The sequence below is a fragment of the Cavia porcellus genome, unplaced genomic scaffold (genome assembly GCF_034190915.1).
Source record: "Cavia porcellus strain 051 isolate PalLab524CR breed Dunkin Hartley unplaced genomic scaffold, mCavPor4.1 scaffold_2, whole genome shotgun sequence".
NCBI lineage: Eukaryota > Metazoa > Chordata > Mammalia > Rodentia > Caviidae > Cavia > Cavia porcellus.
This window is the reverse complement of record NW_026947485.1, coordinates 129,530,456-129,549,275: the sequence shown is the minus strand read 5'-3', so window position 1 is coordinate 129,549,275 and position 18,820 is coordinate 129,530,456. Positions and strand designations below refer to the sequence as shown.

The window sequence follows — 18,820 nt, the reverse complement described above, 5'->3', positions numbered from 1 at the left end:
CCAGGAATCATTTCTCATATATATCATTCATCTATTTTACTAATCAAGTTTTCTCTTCTTAAATGGTCAATTTCTGCTTATATATTTTCATTTCCCCAGAATTTTCACAAAACTCCTTCAGATGTATACAACATGTCTGTATCTGTGAATCCTCTTTTGGGTTTCTAAAATAACACTTTCCCTCTACATATTTATCTTTTAAAGAGGATTTTTTAAATAAATTCTAAGGAAACTTTTGATAATGAATTAATCCAGCAAAACCCAGAAAAAGCAGTTGAAGGGGCTAGTCTTTCTTTTCATTCTTTCTACATAGACGCTAAATAATGTGGCTCTTGTCCAATGACCTTACATTACAAATTGAAATCCTGTGACCTTTCATAGTACTGCTTTCGTTCTGTCCAAGCCCTATTAAACTGCCTTTGAATCTAGTAAAGCTATTTAATTGAAACTGGAAAATGTTGCCTTCTCGTTACTTAAGTTCTTTTTCTGAGAGTTGTTGTCATCTCTCCTTCATTCTAGTTTTTGGATATTTCATACATTTCAAGCGATTCAGAAGATGTTAACACATCATAGCATACTAGTAGGGTTATTTTGCTTGAACATTTCAAGTTATTCTCCCATTCATAAATAATTTTGGTTTCCCTGAAGCATTTTGGAATTCTTCCATACCATTTCAAAGAGTCTCTGGTTCCAAAAATGGTTACTTGATAGATACAAGTTCTGGAGTTTTCACTATTAAGTACTATTTTTCATAAAGTTGTGGCAAGAATTACAATACACAGACAGCCAAGAAGAGGTGTCAGATCACATAAATATATACAGGAAAATGACTTTATGAACCATTTAGTACATTCTAAATACAGGTGATAACAGGTGAATTTCACTGTTCTTCATTTCTGCTCTCTGAAATGCTATAGGAACTTCTAGATTGGCACTTCCTAATCTTTATTTTCTTGTCTTATCTGCACTTTTGCTTTCTGTCATTCCAGTTACCTGCTCTCAACCATGGCCCAAAACTGTTAGTATTTGTTTGACTTGCAACAGAGAGAATTCATAGTTATCTACTTTTATTATAATGTATAGTTGTGTTATATTTTATTATTAATCTGTTACTCTAACTAATTTATAAAATTAAAAAAATATATGAAAATACCCACAGATAAAAGGTTTGGGACTATCTGTGGTTTCAAGAATGCACTGTAGGTCTTGGAAAATCTCATCTGGAAAAGGAGAAACTACTGTAAAAGACTGATAATAATTATATGCCAGACATTAAGTCATCTATTCCTTCAACAGATATTTAGTAGTGAGTGACTACTATATACCAGACACTGTATTTAAGGTCAGATCTAATATGCTTGGATATATATATATATATATATATATATATATATAGAGAGAGAGAGAGAGAGAGAGAGAGAGAGAGAGAGTAAGATCCTGATGCTTGGAAATTGGTATAACTATTTCAACATGGGTATAAGCATCTCAGGGGATGCGCAATACTTGGTGTTTGGGAAGAAATTCAATAAAGTCTCATATGGAGACTGCCACTGGAACTTTCCCTTGGCCTGTATGTGAACTAAGTATGTGTGGGAGAAAAATACATAAAGAAGCTCCGAGAAAGTTCAGCACAGTGATGCATGCATGTATCAGGCTGAGATAGGAGGATCACTACAAATTTAAGGCCAAGCTGAGCTACCCAATGGGTCAAAGTTCAGCCTAAGGAGCACAATGTTATCCTGTCTCAAAAAAATAAAGAAAAACAAAGCAAAGTGAAAAAGCCTAAAAAGAAGGCACCACAGTACAACTCAACTCAGCTCAACTGTGGTTCAATACTAGAAAGCAGCAGAGACTGCACCATGACAAAGAAAAACATTTCACGTTTCTATTACTTGTATAAGTTATTTCTCAGCCTTATCAGAAGGTAAAACAATGATCTGATCAGATTTGCCAAAAATCTGGAAAAACTATTTGGAATATGGCCTCTCATACGTGACAGTGTAATACGAATCTCTCCCAAGTGAGCTTTAAGCTATAGATACCAGCCACAGATAGTTGGAAATCATCTTGATTAGCAAAAGGTTTGAAAGCTAAGCTAAAACATGAAGACAAACCTTGATCACTCTTCATTGGTGTTTTAAGCAAAGTGATACATAATGATGTTCTTTGCAAATTTTGCCTGAACAATGATAAATGTTTAAAGTCCCCCCTACTCCCTTTCAGGGAGTTCTAACTTTCTGAGAGGTGAAAATATCCACTGCCTTAAGGGAATATTTGGCCTTGACATGCTACAAAGGACAGAAAGTGGAAAACATGGTGTCAAGCATTTCTTCATTAGCAAATACTATTACACAGAAGACACGGAAGATTTAAAGAAATACACATCACCATGGATTACACGGGGTAGGAATTTTACCGTAGAGTAGAATGAAAATTCAGTTGGCTCTAAAATTACCCAGTTGCTCCATTACGTGTGTGCACACAAAGACCTAGTTTTATTTTGTTTCTTTGACAATTAAATGAAAGACATACCTAGAATGCTATTTTCTCAACAGTAAATTATTTTTCTAAGGAAAAGAACCTTTGATGCGAGCATTGCTGGAGTATTTGCCTTAACTGAAACAACGGATGCCAGAGAGCTGAAACATGAGAAAAACATGCCTATGCCATCATTCACGTGCAGACTGTTGAGGAGGAAATTGAGAGCAGAAATGCACAAAGTGCTACAGGAAGTCATTAAAACAAAGCTTACTGTACAAAAATGAGGCATAGGCGCTTCATAAAGACCAGTATCAGCTACAAAAAGTGCACTGCAGCCGTGCACTTAAGAACTCAGTTGTAGAATTTAAAAACATGTTTTAAAGTATTCCAACGTAAAGCTTCATTGATCCTTCAGTTTTTTCTGAACTGTACTGAACTATGGACAGAACTATGAAACTGAAATATTTTTCATTTTTTTTGCAAGAAAAACTAATTAGCATCACAGTTAATGGATACTTACTAGTCTAATTTAACAAAAGCTTTGTCTGTTCAGTAGATAAGTCTGAAAAAACAAATGGCATGATTTTGTAAGCACAGCTAGTAATACGTTATTCCATTCATGTGGATCTATATGTTTATGTGATGGCTTTTTCACCAGTGAGAACCCTTAAAATATGGTACTGAAACAATCTGAACTTGAATCTGACCTTTGTGAAGTGTTAAACCTAGATTTTAAACAAAATAAAGCTAATTGAATTGTATATGTTCCTCCATTTGCTGTATATTCCCTTTTGTATATTTTATATTTTACAAGTGCAATGTTATAACAGGGCATGTGTAGGGAAGAACTGATAAATACGTAAGTTATACCTACATATTGTATTCATGCTAACACACATACTGTTTCACATTTTATCAGCCTTGAAACTGGGGTGGTGTGTATTATGTATAGGTGACTTAGACAGTCAACTTATTTAAATAAAGACAAGAAAATAAGCATGTGGCAGTGGTAAAGGATCTCTCCCGGGTGTGCTGTTGACATCCTCATAGCTTCACAGCCCTTGTGATTAGTAGAACAGATTTATTCATTTGTCATCAGCCTGAAGGTCCTGGTTGGAATTTGCCTTAAGCTTTAATGAAGTAGTTGGGGATTTGAGTACCTGATGTCCTCAGAGTTTATAAAATATCAGCAGAAGTTCAGGTGTAAAGAGAATTGGTAATCTTTTGCTGATATCTACTTAGATGGTCAAATGTTTGCTTAGTATCTGTGCTTAAACTCTCTCTAGAATAGACAGAATATAAGATACAATCTTTCAAGTCAAATACCTGACAAGAGAACCAGGAGTATGAGATATAAACACAAAAAGAACAAGATATTTAAAATAATTTAAGCACACAAACAAAAGGCACTGCATGAATTTGCTTTATCTATATTTTTAAAATATTAACCTAAATATTTACTTGAATAAAAGGAAAAAATTTTTCAGGGAACTGTTTTTTTAACCAGGTCCTGAATTAGGTGCTTTTGTGTATGTGCAGATACTGCTGGCATCTGTGGATACTCAAGGGGATTTTTTACTCATGCTCTTGAGGAACTTTCAGTCTAGTTATAAGAACAACTCACAAAAACATAAATGACAACATGAAATAAATAATACAAGTGATAATACAAAAGATGACCCAAAATGTCCCATTATGCACCCGATTACCAATGTGGTTATTTGGATAATACATTCAAATAAATTCCTAAGAGGGGATAGGAGTCTGAAGAATTAAAGAATATAGATGAGCTATTAAGACAGAGGACATCCCACTGAAAGTAATGAGATATTCAAAAACTTAATAGCAGACATGCTTAAAAGCATGTCAAAGTCTCAAAGAGAAGGCTCACAGAAACAGACTGCGGCTGGCTGTGGAGAATTTTGAAAGAGAGATCCTGGAGGCTCATCTCTTGATGGAAAACAGCTGAAACAATTGTATCTGAGAAGTGAGAAAATGAAATTGACAGACTAGTATATTCATTTGTTCTTACAGTTCAGGGGAGGAGCGAGACACAACCTGGAGCATGGAGATAAATTAGGAGAACACTTTGGTTGTCCAGGTACCATATATAATTAGGGCTTGAACTTGATCAGGAGCCTCGGTTGGTTCTCAGCAGAAAACAGTGTGTCAAATATGAGGGAACAGGTAGATTTATCAATGCTGATCATAAGTGGTCGATTATGAAGGATAGTATGACATTTAATAGGAAGGAAGGAAGGAAGGAAGGAAGGAAGGAAGGAAGGAAGGAAGGAAGAGAGAAAAAAGGAAGAAGAGAGTGAGGAAGAAAAAGAGAGATAGAGACAGAGAGAGAGAGAGAGAGAGAGAGAGAGAGAGAGAGAGAGAGACTTAGAGAGACAGAGACAGACAGACAGCGAGAACTGTGAGTACCAGCTAATTTAGAAGGTAAACAATGAATTTGGCTATACTGAGTTAATGATGACTGCTGTAAGAAGTGGAATGGGAAACCAAGTTGGATTTGTAGTGTTGCATCAGTCAGAGGACTGGGGGCCTGGGGGCCTCTCATGAAGGGGCCCTCTGCTTCGCAGTGCAGAGCTACAATGAGGCTGACTCAGAACTGAGAGTTTCTCTGGTGCAGAATGAAAAGTTCAGATAATAACAGTGAAGTAAAGCAGAAGTTTTATGGGTAATATTGGGGGGGGTGAATATTCCACAGGGCAAGGGAGCTGTATGGAAGAGAAAATCTCAAGGTGAACTTCTCAGTCTGATGTCTTTGCCTTGTCCATGTTTTCAGGGATCAGCTGATTTTCTCAAAATAATTATTGTGATGCTTGGTACAAGCAGGGTCTTAGCCCGTGTTTTGGGGATGAGCCAAGGTTCACATCAACAACAGAGACATATCTTAATCTATGTAGTTTCTAGGATGAGCCAAGGTTCACAGGAGCTAGGGCATAAGTAAAAAGTATGCACAGGTCCTACAAACTCAGCCCTCTCTGGTACATCATGTCATGAGGAAGCATGTGGTTATCACAATTATGCTTGCCATGCAGGTTATGCTCTGTGCTGCCCACTCCTCCCTAACCATTAACCCCACAGGAAGGTCAAGAGGAAGGATCCTAGAATAATCTAGAAGATTGTTTCTCAGTCAGGAATGATTTTGCATCACAGATATGTGACAATGCCTGCAGACATTTTTGGTTGTCACATCTTAGTGGGGGTGGGGCTACCAGTATGTAGTGAGTGGAGACCAGAGCCACTGCTAAATATCTCTCAGTGCACAAGACAACAAAGAATTGTCCCATGCAAAATGGCAATAGTACCCAAAACAAGAAATGCTAATCTAGAAAATGAGAACCGATATACCCTGCAGATAAACAGCACTAAGCTAGGAAATGCATATAGAATCATCAGTGGAAGAGCCAAGGACTTTTTCAGCAGACACCCATATCGAGGAGGTGTTAGTAGAAAGTGAACACAGTTGGGGACACAAGAAAAGGAAAGAGAAGTATTGTTAGAGGTAAACTCGAACTAGTTTATTGACTCATTTATTTAACAAATATTTATTGAACAACTCTTACATATGAGGTACTGTATGTTGGAGACAGCAATGTCCTTTGTGGAGCTTGTAATCTAATAGCAGGTGACAGATACTGAACAGGCAAAGGAGATAATTCTTAGTCAGATGATGATGAGTTGGGCAACAAAATGGCGGTCCACATTAGACAGGAACTGGGACTGGGATGGGGATGGGAAGTCATGAAGGGAATGCTTTGATGATATGGTGAAGCAAGCTTCTCTCAGGTGGTGACATTTAGGCTATGAATGAAAGGAAGAGGAGCCAATCCCAATAAGAAACTGATTCTGTCATGAATTCTAAGGATGGAGAGAAAAGATTTAAAGGGGCCTCAGAAGTATCAAAGGCTACCCAGAGGTCCAGCAGAAATCCCTTTGCATTTGCTAATGAGAGGGGCGACTGGGCCCTTCAAAGATGAAGTCTTAAAAGGTAGAAATATAAATTATAACACTGAATTCCCCAGTCTTCACTTGTGGAAGCAGAAAAATAATCAAGTATGGGATTTGGGGAATTTAGGGTAATACTGCACGAAACCCTGGCAGAGCTCTGTCAGAAGATGTCAAAGCACTTGCTTTTCTCAATAATTTTCTCCATGAAAATTAGACATCCCCACACAACACAAAAGTGTGCACGGGTGGAATGCAAATTCTAATATTAATCATACCTTTTCTGTCTTTCTTCCCCAGGCTTTGCCCAGCTTGCTGCTCAGGCAGTATCTATTGTAATCAGCAAGTTACCTACGGTGATTGCATGTTTGCCTCCCCCAATTAAATACTTCTTTTTTCTGTCTGAGAGAAAAATGTCAGAAAACTTTGTTGCACTGAAGAAAGCTGGCCTGCTTGTCTGGAACTTGATTGTAATTATATGTCGGATATTTGAGGATGGAAACACCGTGGAGCTTTTAACAGGTGCCTCCCTTGACAGACAGAAGAAGGAGCAGCTCAGCTTCATTTGTGCATGTTTGGAAAGCATCATGGGACAGCAGAGTAGCCCTAATCAAGTGACCCGAAAGGTCTTACAGAGCATTGAGCAGCAAAAGCCCAACTGGATTGAACGCCAATTGTTGAAAGCAAAGAAGTTGAGCGCTGACTGGTAAAGTGATGTTTTCTTAAACCGAATTTCATCAAATGCTTTCACAATAACAAAACCACCAATACACAACAAAAATCAAAATATTGTCAGATGGGCAGCAGTGGCCACTTGGCTAAAGTCATGGGAAGCTTAATGAATATAGAAAGAGATAAGTATCCCATTAACACAGGCCTGTTAGATGTTCCTTGTTTTCTTAAAATTTGAACCCCGCTGATACACAGGAACTCTATACCTGTGTAGTCACCATCTTAAGGTTTCTGATTAAAAGGGTGGTAGTTAAACCCAAGAGAATTTAGTTTCACTCCTTCTCAATGTGCAAACAGGTATCTAGTGAATAGCCTGGAGCATTTTGTAAATGGAGTGGGCAAGGAGATTAAATTAAGAAAGAATTAATGGATATAAAAGGCTTTTTATTGCCTTCTGTGTACCTGATTGTCAACTGAAAATACACATTTTTCATCTAGTAATGTAAGAATCCCAGAGGGCAACTGGGGCATATCACACTCAAGCTATAAACATACCCAGCTGTTTCGGTATGAAAATGTCAGACTTCTCACAGTTTTGTCATCGAGATCTAAGTGATTTGTGGTATCACAAAGATTTTTAAGGGTCTCTCATGAATTTAAATATGTACATAGAGATCACCTGACTTTAAAATTAGTCTGCAGGTATAGAGTTACATGCTATTGATAAAGAAATTTTGATTCAGCTGGAGTACAGATCACCAAGTCAGCCTGTTTTTAAATACCTCCCACCTACTGTCCTCCATGCTTTTAAAGTACATCGTATGGCTAGCAGATGCTAGTATAACTTTCTTCCTGAAACAACTAAAAGGCATTTGAAACATGGTTACTCTTACTAGTAAATGGCATTGGTAAAGGGCTCAGCCTTTAGAGTCAGAAGGGCGAATACAAGTTCTTGCAAATACATCACCATCTTGTACAAGTTATTTAATCCCTCAAAGCCTTAGTTTCAACACTGATACAAAACTGATGGAATCATATAGAAAAATTAAGCAACATTCATGAAGTTCTTTGCATCAGTCCTTTGAGCCAGATAAGCACTTCTTATTTATAAATAATTAGAGACCTTATACTCACTAGTTAATATTATAACTTAGATTCTTTACTTGTCTGTGTTAATCTATAGGGCTGTGTATTCATCCACATGACGGAAGCAGGTAATCATGATTTTCTTGATCTTGAGATACTGACTTCAAGAACAGCAGTCAGACAGATGCTTACTAACATCGACAGTGACCTTACTCTTTATATTTGCATTCAACACCAATTTACAGGTTTTACTCTAATGACTAAAAGATTAAGGCCAAATGTCATTATGCATGGCAGTGGTTATAAAAGAAAAAATAAACTTTGACAATAATAGATTTAATTATAGTTACACAGTTAAATTAATACTTTATATACTATACTGTACTATACTATACTATACTGCACTATACTAGACTTTAGAATTAGGAGCTCTATGTCACATAAGAGATATTTAAAGCAGTGTCTAAGTAATATAACTCAGGACCCATGCAGGAATCAATGAGTTAAAGTTTTCTTTAGAAGCTGATTATAAATTTTATAAACAACACCACATCTAGTATCTCCTATAGTAGGAAGTTGCCTAGCTAATATTTGGCTGTTTCACTTTGAGTCAAAAAATCACTCAGCTCTCTTTACAACATGTGCCAAAAACAAAGAACTGGTTATTTTCTTTTTATAGTCACGGCCTTCAAAGATTCTGAGTGATTAGTTAGCATGACGTTATGTCTTTCTCGGTTTCTCAGATGACAATATGATACTAAAAATGCAGGCTTAAAGTTATTTATTACATGAATTTGAAAAAGTTAAATTCGATCTCACCTTAATAACAGTCCCTTCCAGTCTAGGCACTCTAAGAGTGCTTCTTCTTAACTTTGGTTTCAAATTGATTATCTGATACACACATAAAATTCTACATCTAAGTATTTCTCATGGATTAATAACTAATTCATAGCTCTACAGTATAAGGCAAATGTATTTCAAATTATAATGTCTTTATTAGATAGATGATTGCTTAGGCTTTACCACAGATTTTTAAAAAAAGATAATGTTATATCTGCATTTATACCAATGTAGTTTTTCTGTTAAGATAAAGCAAATCTTAATTCCTCAAGATTATTTTGGAACTGCATGGCACCCTTCAGCTAAATTTCTTTCCCTTGCAGGCAGATTTGTTTGATTTCATGGAAATGGTGAAAGTAACTGCAGTCGGTTGCAAAGGTGGCAGCTGTAAACATTGCTCGTCCCGCATCCTGCCCTGCAAACATTACTATTCATTAAAATAACCTTCACTTTGTAGTAACTCACAAGCTGTAAACAGTCGACTTAGATTCTGGAGAACATGCAGCCCAAAAAGTAAAGAAATGTCTGTCTTTGCAGAGTAATTTGTCGAGTTGAAGATTATTGTTTTTCATCATGGTGACCCTGACGTGGCTGGTTGGGTGCATATACAGATTAAGATTAATGCAGTTATTCCTTGGCTAAGGTCTGCCTCTTTCAGGGCACATTCTCCCTAATGACATGATTGATAGGCAGTCCCAAATCCAGAGAGGAACTCATTAATCATGGCATTGACTGAATCCAATCATTTGCTTCACCTGCACAGTGATGGACAGGAAAGGATACAATTCAGGGGCTGACACCGAGATACTCCTTTGTCAGAGAGCCTCAACTTTTTCAATGTCAGCCTCTACAAAGCCTGACAAGACATTTTGCTTGCAACCTGTACACAGTCTCAAAAAGATCTATGTAAACTTCTCTTCTTGTAACAAGACCTTCTTTTATGAAAAGATTTACTCTAGCTAATGGATATATCTAGAAGTAGGATTTGCTTTCTTATTATTAGTTTTAGCAGGGCTTATATGAGCTTCATTTTTTTTTTTTTTTTTGAGAAAGATTTGAAGCTACATGTGGAAGCAATATCCAAGTTAATGTCCAGCAGCTGGGTATCATTTGGTTCAGTCTTCAGGTCAATGGCACTGACTTTTAGCAGAACTAATTTTATAATCATGGTAAAATCTCAGTAATGAACTGCAGTATACAGCTGATTACACCACAGTAAATTTCACTTCATCTGGGAAACAGTGGAAAACCATGATTGTAAAGCTTAACATGATCCAATAGCAAGCATGACCAGAAAATCAGTGTGGAGTATATATGGTATCCACAAATGTTAAACTTTTTTTTTTTACAATGGTATAGTCTGAGATGTTTAAAAGTTTTTAAGTCACCCATTATTAGCATGTAAAAAGTGTTCAAAACCAACAATAGGAATATGGATGTTTTGAAAAAAAAATATTTCAGGACTGTGTCTTTAGGATTCTTGGCCCCTTTTCTCAAACAATAACTGAGTAGTGACTTTTGCTAAGTATCTGTTACAGAAAAAAAGAAGAGGCACCTCTTTTTTTTTTAAAGGCAACAAGTATCTAAGGACAGTTTAAAATACCCGGTGGTTAAGACACTACTACACAGCACACAGGCTATGTTTAGCATCATAGGTTCCCCCTTTTGTTACTTTAATTAGTCTTTAATATGTTCTAAGACAGGTGTAAAGAGAAATCTACAAAAGACAGGATACCAAAGCTATTTCTGGCACCAAAGATACTTTATCCTCAAAGAGAAATCACAAATTATTTCTCACATGATCTTAAAAAGAAATGTTTTGTTTTCACCACATCATTGTACAATTTCAACAGTTGCAGTAAGGGGAAAATGTTTTATAGATAAGAGTATAAATGCAATAAAGAAATGTTTTAAAAGAAATGATTCTATTTTTTAAAAATGCTTTCAGGAGCTTAATTCTAAGGTGGTATTGTTTCTATAAGCAAGAGGAACTGGGGAAAGCTTACCTATTAGAGTGCAGTCTGTATGGATGTTTTGAAAATGAGATTTACATCGACTTTCCACACTCAGTCTCTCTGATTATTTTACAGTTCTTCCCCACTGATATGTGTGTGCTTTATTTGTACTTAGCACATTTATGGCAATGGAGAAAAGCACAATCTTAGAAGAAGGAGATACTGTTCTTGAACTGACTGAGCAGAAAATCAACACGATGGTCCTGGATCTCTGCCACAAACCAGGTGGCAGTGAGTACCTGAGGCAAATTTATCACATCATGCAGCTCAATGAGGTAGGGAAACGGTCTTTTTACCGAGCAATTAGGTGTGTACTGGCCTGAGGCAGCGTCTGCTGGCAGCTAAGGGTTAGTCAAGGAGGTGATAATACTTCTTAAAAGTCAATACCAAACTCAATATCGCATTATTAATAGAATCTATTCAGCCCCGGCTGTTCTGCATTTGTGTAGAAAAAGCTTCACTGAAACAATGTAGGTTTTATTTGTATGATTTAAACAATAACATGGCTCATAAATTTAGTTCAGTTCTGTCTGTGGAAAATAGACATGTAGTTTGGGAATTGTGTGTTTGTGACTGTTAAGCTGATGTTAAAGTCTGGTATTGTGGAAACGAAGAATTTTCCAAAGAGTCAGAGCTATTTTCCTGAAGACGTTATTCTTGTCTTGGTAAAGTTGGAGATTCCTTTTGTAATGAAAAAAGTCACAAGAATATTGAACCACATTGGAGATCAGTCAGATTAACTGAGGGAAATTCATTAATGCACAGACACTGGTGAAAGCCAATGTTATGCATTTCCATCTCTCTGCTCTGTTTAGCCTCTGACCCTGCACAGTTTGGGCTTTTCTAGCAAAAAAATGTAAACAAGCAGGTTATCTCAGCTATTTACTTAAACTAATATATACTTGTTAACTTAGGTTTTCATTTTGATAACACATATCTGAATTAGAATGTTTCATCGCTAACTAGGTTTATGTTTGAAAACACATAAAATCATATTTTTTGGAATGATAAAAATTGTATAATATGAGTAAAATGAATATAGTGTTTTGTCAAGGATGCAGGGTTTAAAAACCATACATTTCCAAAAAGTGAATTAAAATCTATGACACCATTTTACAACTCAGTTATATGAATGTTCTTTCTACTGTTACTGGTCTGAGAGTTATTTAAAATAAATCTTGATTCCTGGATTTCACAGCATTACACAACAGTCAATAAATATGTGACATTACATTGTATTCAGTGATAAACTCATGTGAGAAATGATCCTGTCTCTAAAGCACCAGAGCTCAATGTATGATTGCTACAGAGGGACTTGTCCTATCACCCTTGTCAATGATCCCACGTAGCCTGTGTGGGATCTCTCTTTGGAGAACCAAGGAACTCTTGGCCTTGGCCAAGTGGAGTCATGTTTCTCAGTGGTATGTCCACTTGGCCACCTGGTTGTGCTGGTGTTATTATGGTGACTACTAAGGAATAGAAGTTGCAGGATGATTATCCTCAGGCCTTCATAAAATGAGGTCACAACACTTCTGAAGCTATTAATAGCTTTTGTAGACTGACCAGTTTTACCAATAAACAAAATCATCAAAGATTAAGTTGCATGTCGATTGGCCATCAGTCCTCCAGTACATTTCCCCCCTGTAGAGCTCCTGTAACTCTGAGGCAGTGGTTGTGAACAAGAATGCTGTGGTATCTTCACCAGGATGCCATCAAAGTATGATCAATTAAGCTCCAAGTTATGATTCTTTTCTGTCACACTTGAATATGTTCACTATTATGGTAGTGTCTATTAGATGGGCTTTGAGCTAAATATCTACCCATTTATTCTACTGAATGAGGCATGTACAGTATGGTTAGAAGGATAATATGCTGGGTGACACAAAGCAAAGGAAGCAGCAGGCTTTTACTTAGACTCAGAAACACAGGTGATAAACTCAAACAATGAGAAGGTGACCAAGAGACCAGTCGGGTATTACAGCTGCTTTTATGTATGAGGCATCAGTATGCCATGGGTTCAGTTGACCATGATGTTTGCTCATTGGAGAAGTAGTACCCCACCTTGCACATGTGCTGTGATGTATTAGTCAAAAATGTAACATAAATTTAGAAGTATTTGTGGGTACAAGCCTACATGAGGAAGAATGGATGTGTCACTGATGGAGACAGAAATTGTGAGGCAATACTGGCTTAAAGATTTGTCTTGAGTGAATAAAAACTCTGAACAAAAAAGTTTTTGTTTGTTTTTAAGAATTACTAATGATTCTCACCATAGCAAAGAGATTAACAAAGGAGAAAATATTATTCCGTTTGCAGTTTGCAACAAAACATTTTTTAAATTGTGGAAATAACAAAGGTCCAAATATACTTATGTAAGAAGAAATGAGTCTAAAAAATTACTGGCCAGAACGAGGAGATTTTTTTTTTCAGTGAAGAGAGTATCTTATTTTATTTTATTTATTTTTTGTATTTTTCCTTTTTATCAGTACCAGGGATCGAACTCACAACTGCCTGCTTGCAAGGCAGGCGCTTATGCTGCTGAGCTAAATCCCCAGCCCCTGAGTATTTTATTTTTAAGTGCTTTATAAATCATGATGAAGAAATATTTTGTTTCGGTTTAATAATCCAAATCTAGGAGTAAAATTCTTTTCTGGTGGCTTTAACATTATCTAATAATATTTAGGAGGAGTTTACATGCGTCACTCTACCAGACATTATAAAATTAGTATTTCCAGCCAATGAACAAATTTAAGAAATGACTATTACTGTTAACACTAGTAGTGGTTTCTTTCTATATTTATGGTTTTAGCATCTGAGATTTGCCTTCCACAATGGCCACACATTCATATGGTTATAGGGCACAGGAAAAAGAACTGAGGCCAGACCTGTGGCTTCTCGTGTTATCCTACCACTCACCACTTGTGACGTCAGGCTTGTTTCCTGACCTTTCATAGTCAACCAATGTGTACAGCATTGGGCTAGAGTTTCTCCAACTTTTATATGCCCTCTGCTCTCCTGGGAATCCCTGTGAACATGCAAATTCTGGCTGAAAGGGGCTGGAACTATTTTCCTAATGAGAATCTGACTCTGAAGGTCTGGAACTTACTTTGGGTAGCAGGGATTTTAAGTGATCTCTGAAGTCCTATTCAGCCCTGATATTCTGAACTTTGTCCAGACCCTAGTCTTGAAGGAGAAAATTTGTTTTGTGACAAATTAAAAAGCAGAGCATCTCCTTTTGCTTATTTAATGACTTATTTATGAATAGTGGGCATTTGTGAGTTGATGGTAGATACAGTCACTGTAATGTGTTGTCTTCCAAAGAGTACCATAAAATAGATTAAAATTTTGGAGCTAGGGATTTAGCTCAGTGGCATAAGCACCTGCCTTACAAACAGGTGGTCGTTAGTTTGATCCCTGGTTCTGATAAAAATAAATTTTAAAAAATAGGTTACAATTTCAACTCTGTTTATTTGTGGGTTGGAGATGAGGTGTGATGCAACAGGTTGTCCTTTATTCTCTAAGGATTACACTTGGGAGGATTAGAATTACATATTTTGAGTTTCTACTGAACTTTGATATTTTTCAGTTCACAGTGTGGAAATAGAGTTTAGGAGCTTGCATTATAATTAATTTTACCTCAAATGAGACTACTTTTACTAAAATATCATAATACTTAGTGTTGTGCTGATCCTGAAGTATGGAGAAACTGCACTTAATAAATGGATGAGAAATCTTGTACTGTGGATAATTATATACCTAAGTTTGAGTAAACAGACATAGGAACACATGAACCAATAATAAGACAATACCTGTTAATAAGATTCTGACTTGTAGCTTTCAGTCATTACAGGAAAGTGGGTTAAGTGGTCTTTGAATCCCGAGTACATGTTAAGAAAACTTGTTTTTGATGAGTTTATAACAGTGGTGTTTGGTCCTCTGCTATGGATCTTTTGAAACTGTATTCTTCCCGGGGCAACTAATACAAATGTGCTAAGGAGATCAATTTTGGATATTGATCAGGTTATTGTTAAAGAGAATATATGCTCGTCACCATCAGGACTTGTACTTTTTTCCCTGAAGGAATATTTAAAAGAACAGCTGTTTTCTATGAGTGGTGCACAGGAAAAGCCCTTACACATCCGACCTTTAAAGATGACCGTGAGGAGTGTGGAAGATCAGCCTTCTGCCTTTAACCCTTTCCAGGTGTATAAGGAGTTTAGAGAAAACATGCTAGATCAGGTATGTAGAAATTAAATGGTAAATTTAATTTTAATGTGTGAATTTTCAACCTTAGTAAGAAAAATGCTTCGTATTTTTGAATATTTGCTCATAATTTTGGTGGAGGATACAGGGAAACAAAAATTCTTGTTCTTATTGATGTGGTTTGCACAGACCTTTATTTTACCTTCTTTTTGTTTGTCAAATTGATTCATGTGTTTGGCTAATGAAATTTAACTTTGATCAGTTCAGTTCACTGTGGGCAGAGGCTGGGTGTACAAGGGGCCCAAAGAACCTGAGAATTTTGTGGCATTCTTTCTCTCTGTTGTCATTCCTTATTTTTCAGTACATTAACTAAAACACATTGCAATCTTTATTGATGCATCAGGTAAATTAGAATATAGTTTAAGGTAAATTATAAATAGAATTTGAGCTTCTATTTTAAGTGAGAAAGGATAAATTTGTTATTTATGAGCCTAGACACCTTCCCAAATTTAAAATGAATATGCTAGTTCCCTTAAAGCCAGGATACTTGAAATAAAGGCAATATGATAAATGATATACATTTTAAAATGTCAAATTATATCACCTTTTAAACTGCATATTTCAGTAATTACATTAAAAAGATCATCTTTCTACCCAAGTATTTTAAATCTGCAGTTGCTTTCACTTTGTGCATTCTTTTATTGGCTCTTCCCAGAAACCTCTTGACAGACAGTTTGAATTAGCAGGGCAGAAGAGAAGAATTGCTTGACCTCGAGCACTGATGAAAATAAGAATTAAAACAATGGCCTAATTTGGCATGCAGATAATATTTTTACCATGCCTGTTACAGCTTTCGTCCACATTCATCAATACGGTAGTAGAATAAGACCTTCAATACTGACAAGGCAGGGCAGAATTCTCCTGCTCTATGACAGGATTGTAGTGCTCGATTAATCAGCAGGTGACAGCAGATAGCTCTTGTTGGATTTTAAACATCAACCTACACTCTTATTATCTAAACTATTTAGTTTTAAGGCACAAACACATCATTTTTAAAAACCATAGATAAATTAGGGTTTATTGGCGGCTTTCCTACATTGTACATTAGATTCCTCTAAGCCATAAATAATTATTATAGTTGTTAAATTATCCTTACTTCATTCAAATAAGTGACATGTTTTATTGAGTTCTGAATTATGAGATTTTTTTCACAGTAATTTTTCTCCTATAATGAGAAAAAAGAATCATTTTGTTTATATTTGCAGGCCCTTATAATCTCCTTTTAAAACATGTGTCTAAGATTATCACACTAATTAAGCTGTGTCTTACAACTTCAGTTGTAACATTTCCAAGTTGGTTTTTTCCATAAACTTTGGGTGGTTAGAAAACCCTGTAGGTTGATGTGTGAAAAAGTTGCCAAATATTGGGTTTTGTTTTTTGAAGAGTCACTTCTCTGAGGAACTTGTTGGGCAAATACCATGAACACTTGGAAGAATAACGACTCAAGGAATTGATTTATATTTTTATAAGTAATGACTACATCCCCAAATGGATTTATAAATTAATTGCTGTCTTATTGGAATAAAAACCTTCTTCTGTGGACATGATTGATGTTATCTGTCTAAGTCCTTGTTCTGGACCCCCCCCCTTCTTAGTGAGTCTATCACAGCTGGAGCTTTAATTTACCAATCATATTAACTCTGATTAATAACTAACAATAGTGTCTTCTCATTTATCAACAGTCAGCCATCATGAAATGGAACTGGAATTGGTCAAAGTTGCTGCCAAATTATCTGAGACTGGATAGGATGACCTTCAATGTACTGCTCAAAAACAGGTAATAAGATTGAGCATCTTTGTGCTCTAGCGTGTGTGTGTGTGTGTGTGTGTGTGTGTGTGTGTGTGTCTGTGCATGTATGTGATTTTCGGAAAAAGAGAAAATACATTTTATTAGCAGAGTGATATCTTATTTTCCTTTTCTACAGTCTCACAAATTAAAAAAAAAAGCTAAAATTAGGAGCAAGCTTCTTAAATTCTTTTTCCCACAGTGAATATTTGCACAATATGGCTCATGGGTAAAATTAGCTTCTTTTAATCTCAATTTTTAATATTTTTTGTGCATTTAATTGTTCAGTGTTGTAAACACCAAGAGTAATTGACTTGAATATCATCGGAGTATACCTTTGTTTACAACAATTTAAAGAGTGCACACAAAATGCCAAACAAAATCAACTAGTCTAGTCAGAGGAAATGTAAGTGAAGCTGTCATGGTTGGCTTTGTTACTTTTCAGCCGTCATCCTGGCACTGTGCTGCTGTACTGTCACTTGCATGCTACTTTCCACACATACAAACACCAGTGCAATGCAACAAGATAGTAAGGGGATCACAGCTTGGGAACCCAGACTTGTAATTTACTTTGCACCAAAGTACACATATTTTGTTTCTATCTTGGATCAATTAACATGTGTTTGTATGACTTTAGGTATTCAGTGACCCCTATAAGTACAAATTTTCAAAAGGGAATTTAGCAAATGTTACATTTCCAAGTATGTGTGCATGTGTGTGTTTTTTTTATTTGTGTGTGTATATATATTTTATTTCTTTTATTGTTCATAGATCATCCATTTGTTGGTACATAAGTATTGAAATTATATTCTATATGATATTTTTGATATATCTTCATTTTTTTTTCAAATATAGAGTATCAGTTTTTTTTTCCTGAAAGAAAGTTCACATCCTAGTAGAATTATCAAATTCCCCTTAAGAAATCTGGGTGTTTATAAGAAAATAGCCTATGAGAGAAAAAGCACAGTATTTCCCAGGTAGAGGGCTTTTTAAAAAGGTGGCTTTGTTGCCAATAAAAACTATAAACAAGTGGCCAAAATGGTACTGTTAATATTTCAACACTGAATTAAGCTCATTCATCTGTCCTGACAAAGTGGAACAATCCAGTCTTCCTCATGAAAGACAAAGTCTTACTCCTAGCAAACCACCTGGTAGCAGAGATGCTCTGCGCATCTGTGTACATCTGAGGCGATTCTATCGTGTTCCAAAGCTGTTAGCAGAGGTCAGAGGTGGGTTTGATGGAAAGGCCATCTGATGCAACACAGTATTAAATATTGTCTGGAAACAAACTCATAAAAATAAGTATTTTTCCTTGCTATTTGGAAATTTTTGAGTTTATGTAGAATATTATATTCTACTCTGTGACTTTCCCTGTCTAATCTACTAAATGGTACTCTAAGCATGTCCTTCAAAACTTACTGCATTTGGATTGTACAAATTCACTTCTAAGGGAACATGTGCTTTAACCAGATTTGCATTATGTTATTTTTGTTTAATGGCTTCAGGTATACTTCAATTAGGTCCCCAGCTATTAACGTTATTTCCTGAGATACTGCAGTAGTGAGTGGTAGGAAAATGTGCTACAAATTTAGCAGAAATAACAGGTCAAAACAGTTCTCTTAGAAAGGGGTCATGAATTTTTAATAAAAACAGCTAGAGTCTCATCTTCATAACAACCTTAGAGTTTTGAAGAATGGTATGAAAAGCATTCTGGTGC

At 36.0% G+C, this 18,820-nt stretch overlaps 1 protein-coding gene across 2 annotated transcripts in view; it reads left to right on the top strand.

The window, feature by feature from the left end:
• Kiaa0825 (KIAA0825 ortholog) overlaps positions 1–18,820 on the top strand; it is a 383,787-nt gene that overhangs the window by 168,824 nt on the left and 196,143 nt on the right. For both annotated transcript variants that reach the window (XM_023561406.2, XM_063245350.1), the window contains 4 exons: positions 6,742–7,147; positions 11,170–11,329; positions 15,135–15,293; positions 17,000–17,094. In XM_023561406.2, the coding sequence (XP_023417174.2) occupies positions 6,742–7,147; positions 11,170–11,329; positions 15,135–15,293; positions 17,000–17,094 (820 nt within the window). The remainder of the gene's footprint in view (positions 1–6,741; positions 7,148–11,169; positions 11,330–15,134; positions 15,294–16,999; positions 17,095–18,820) is intronic.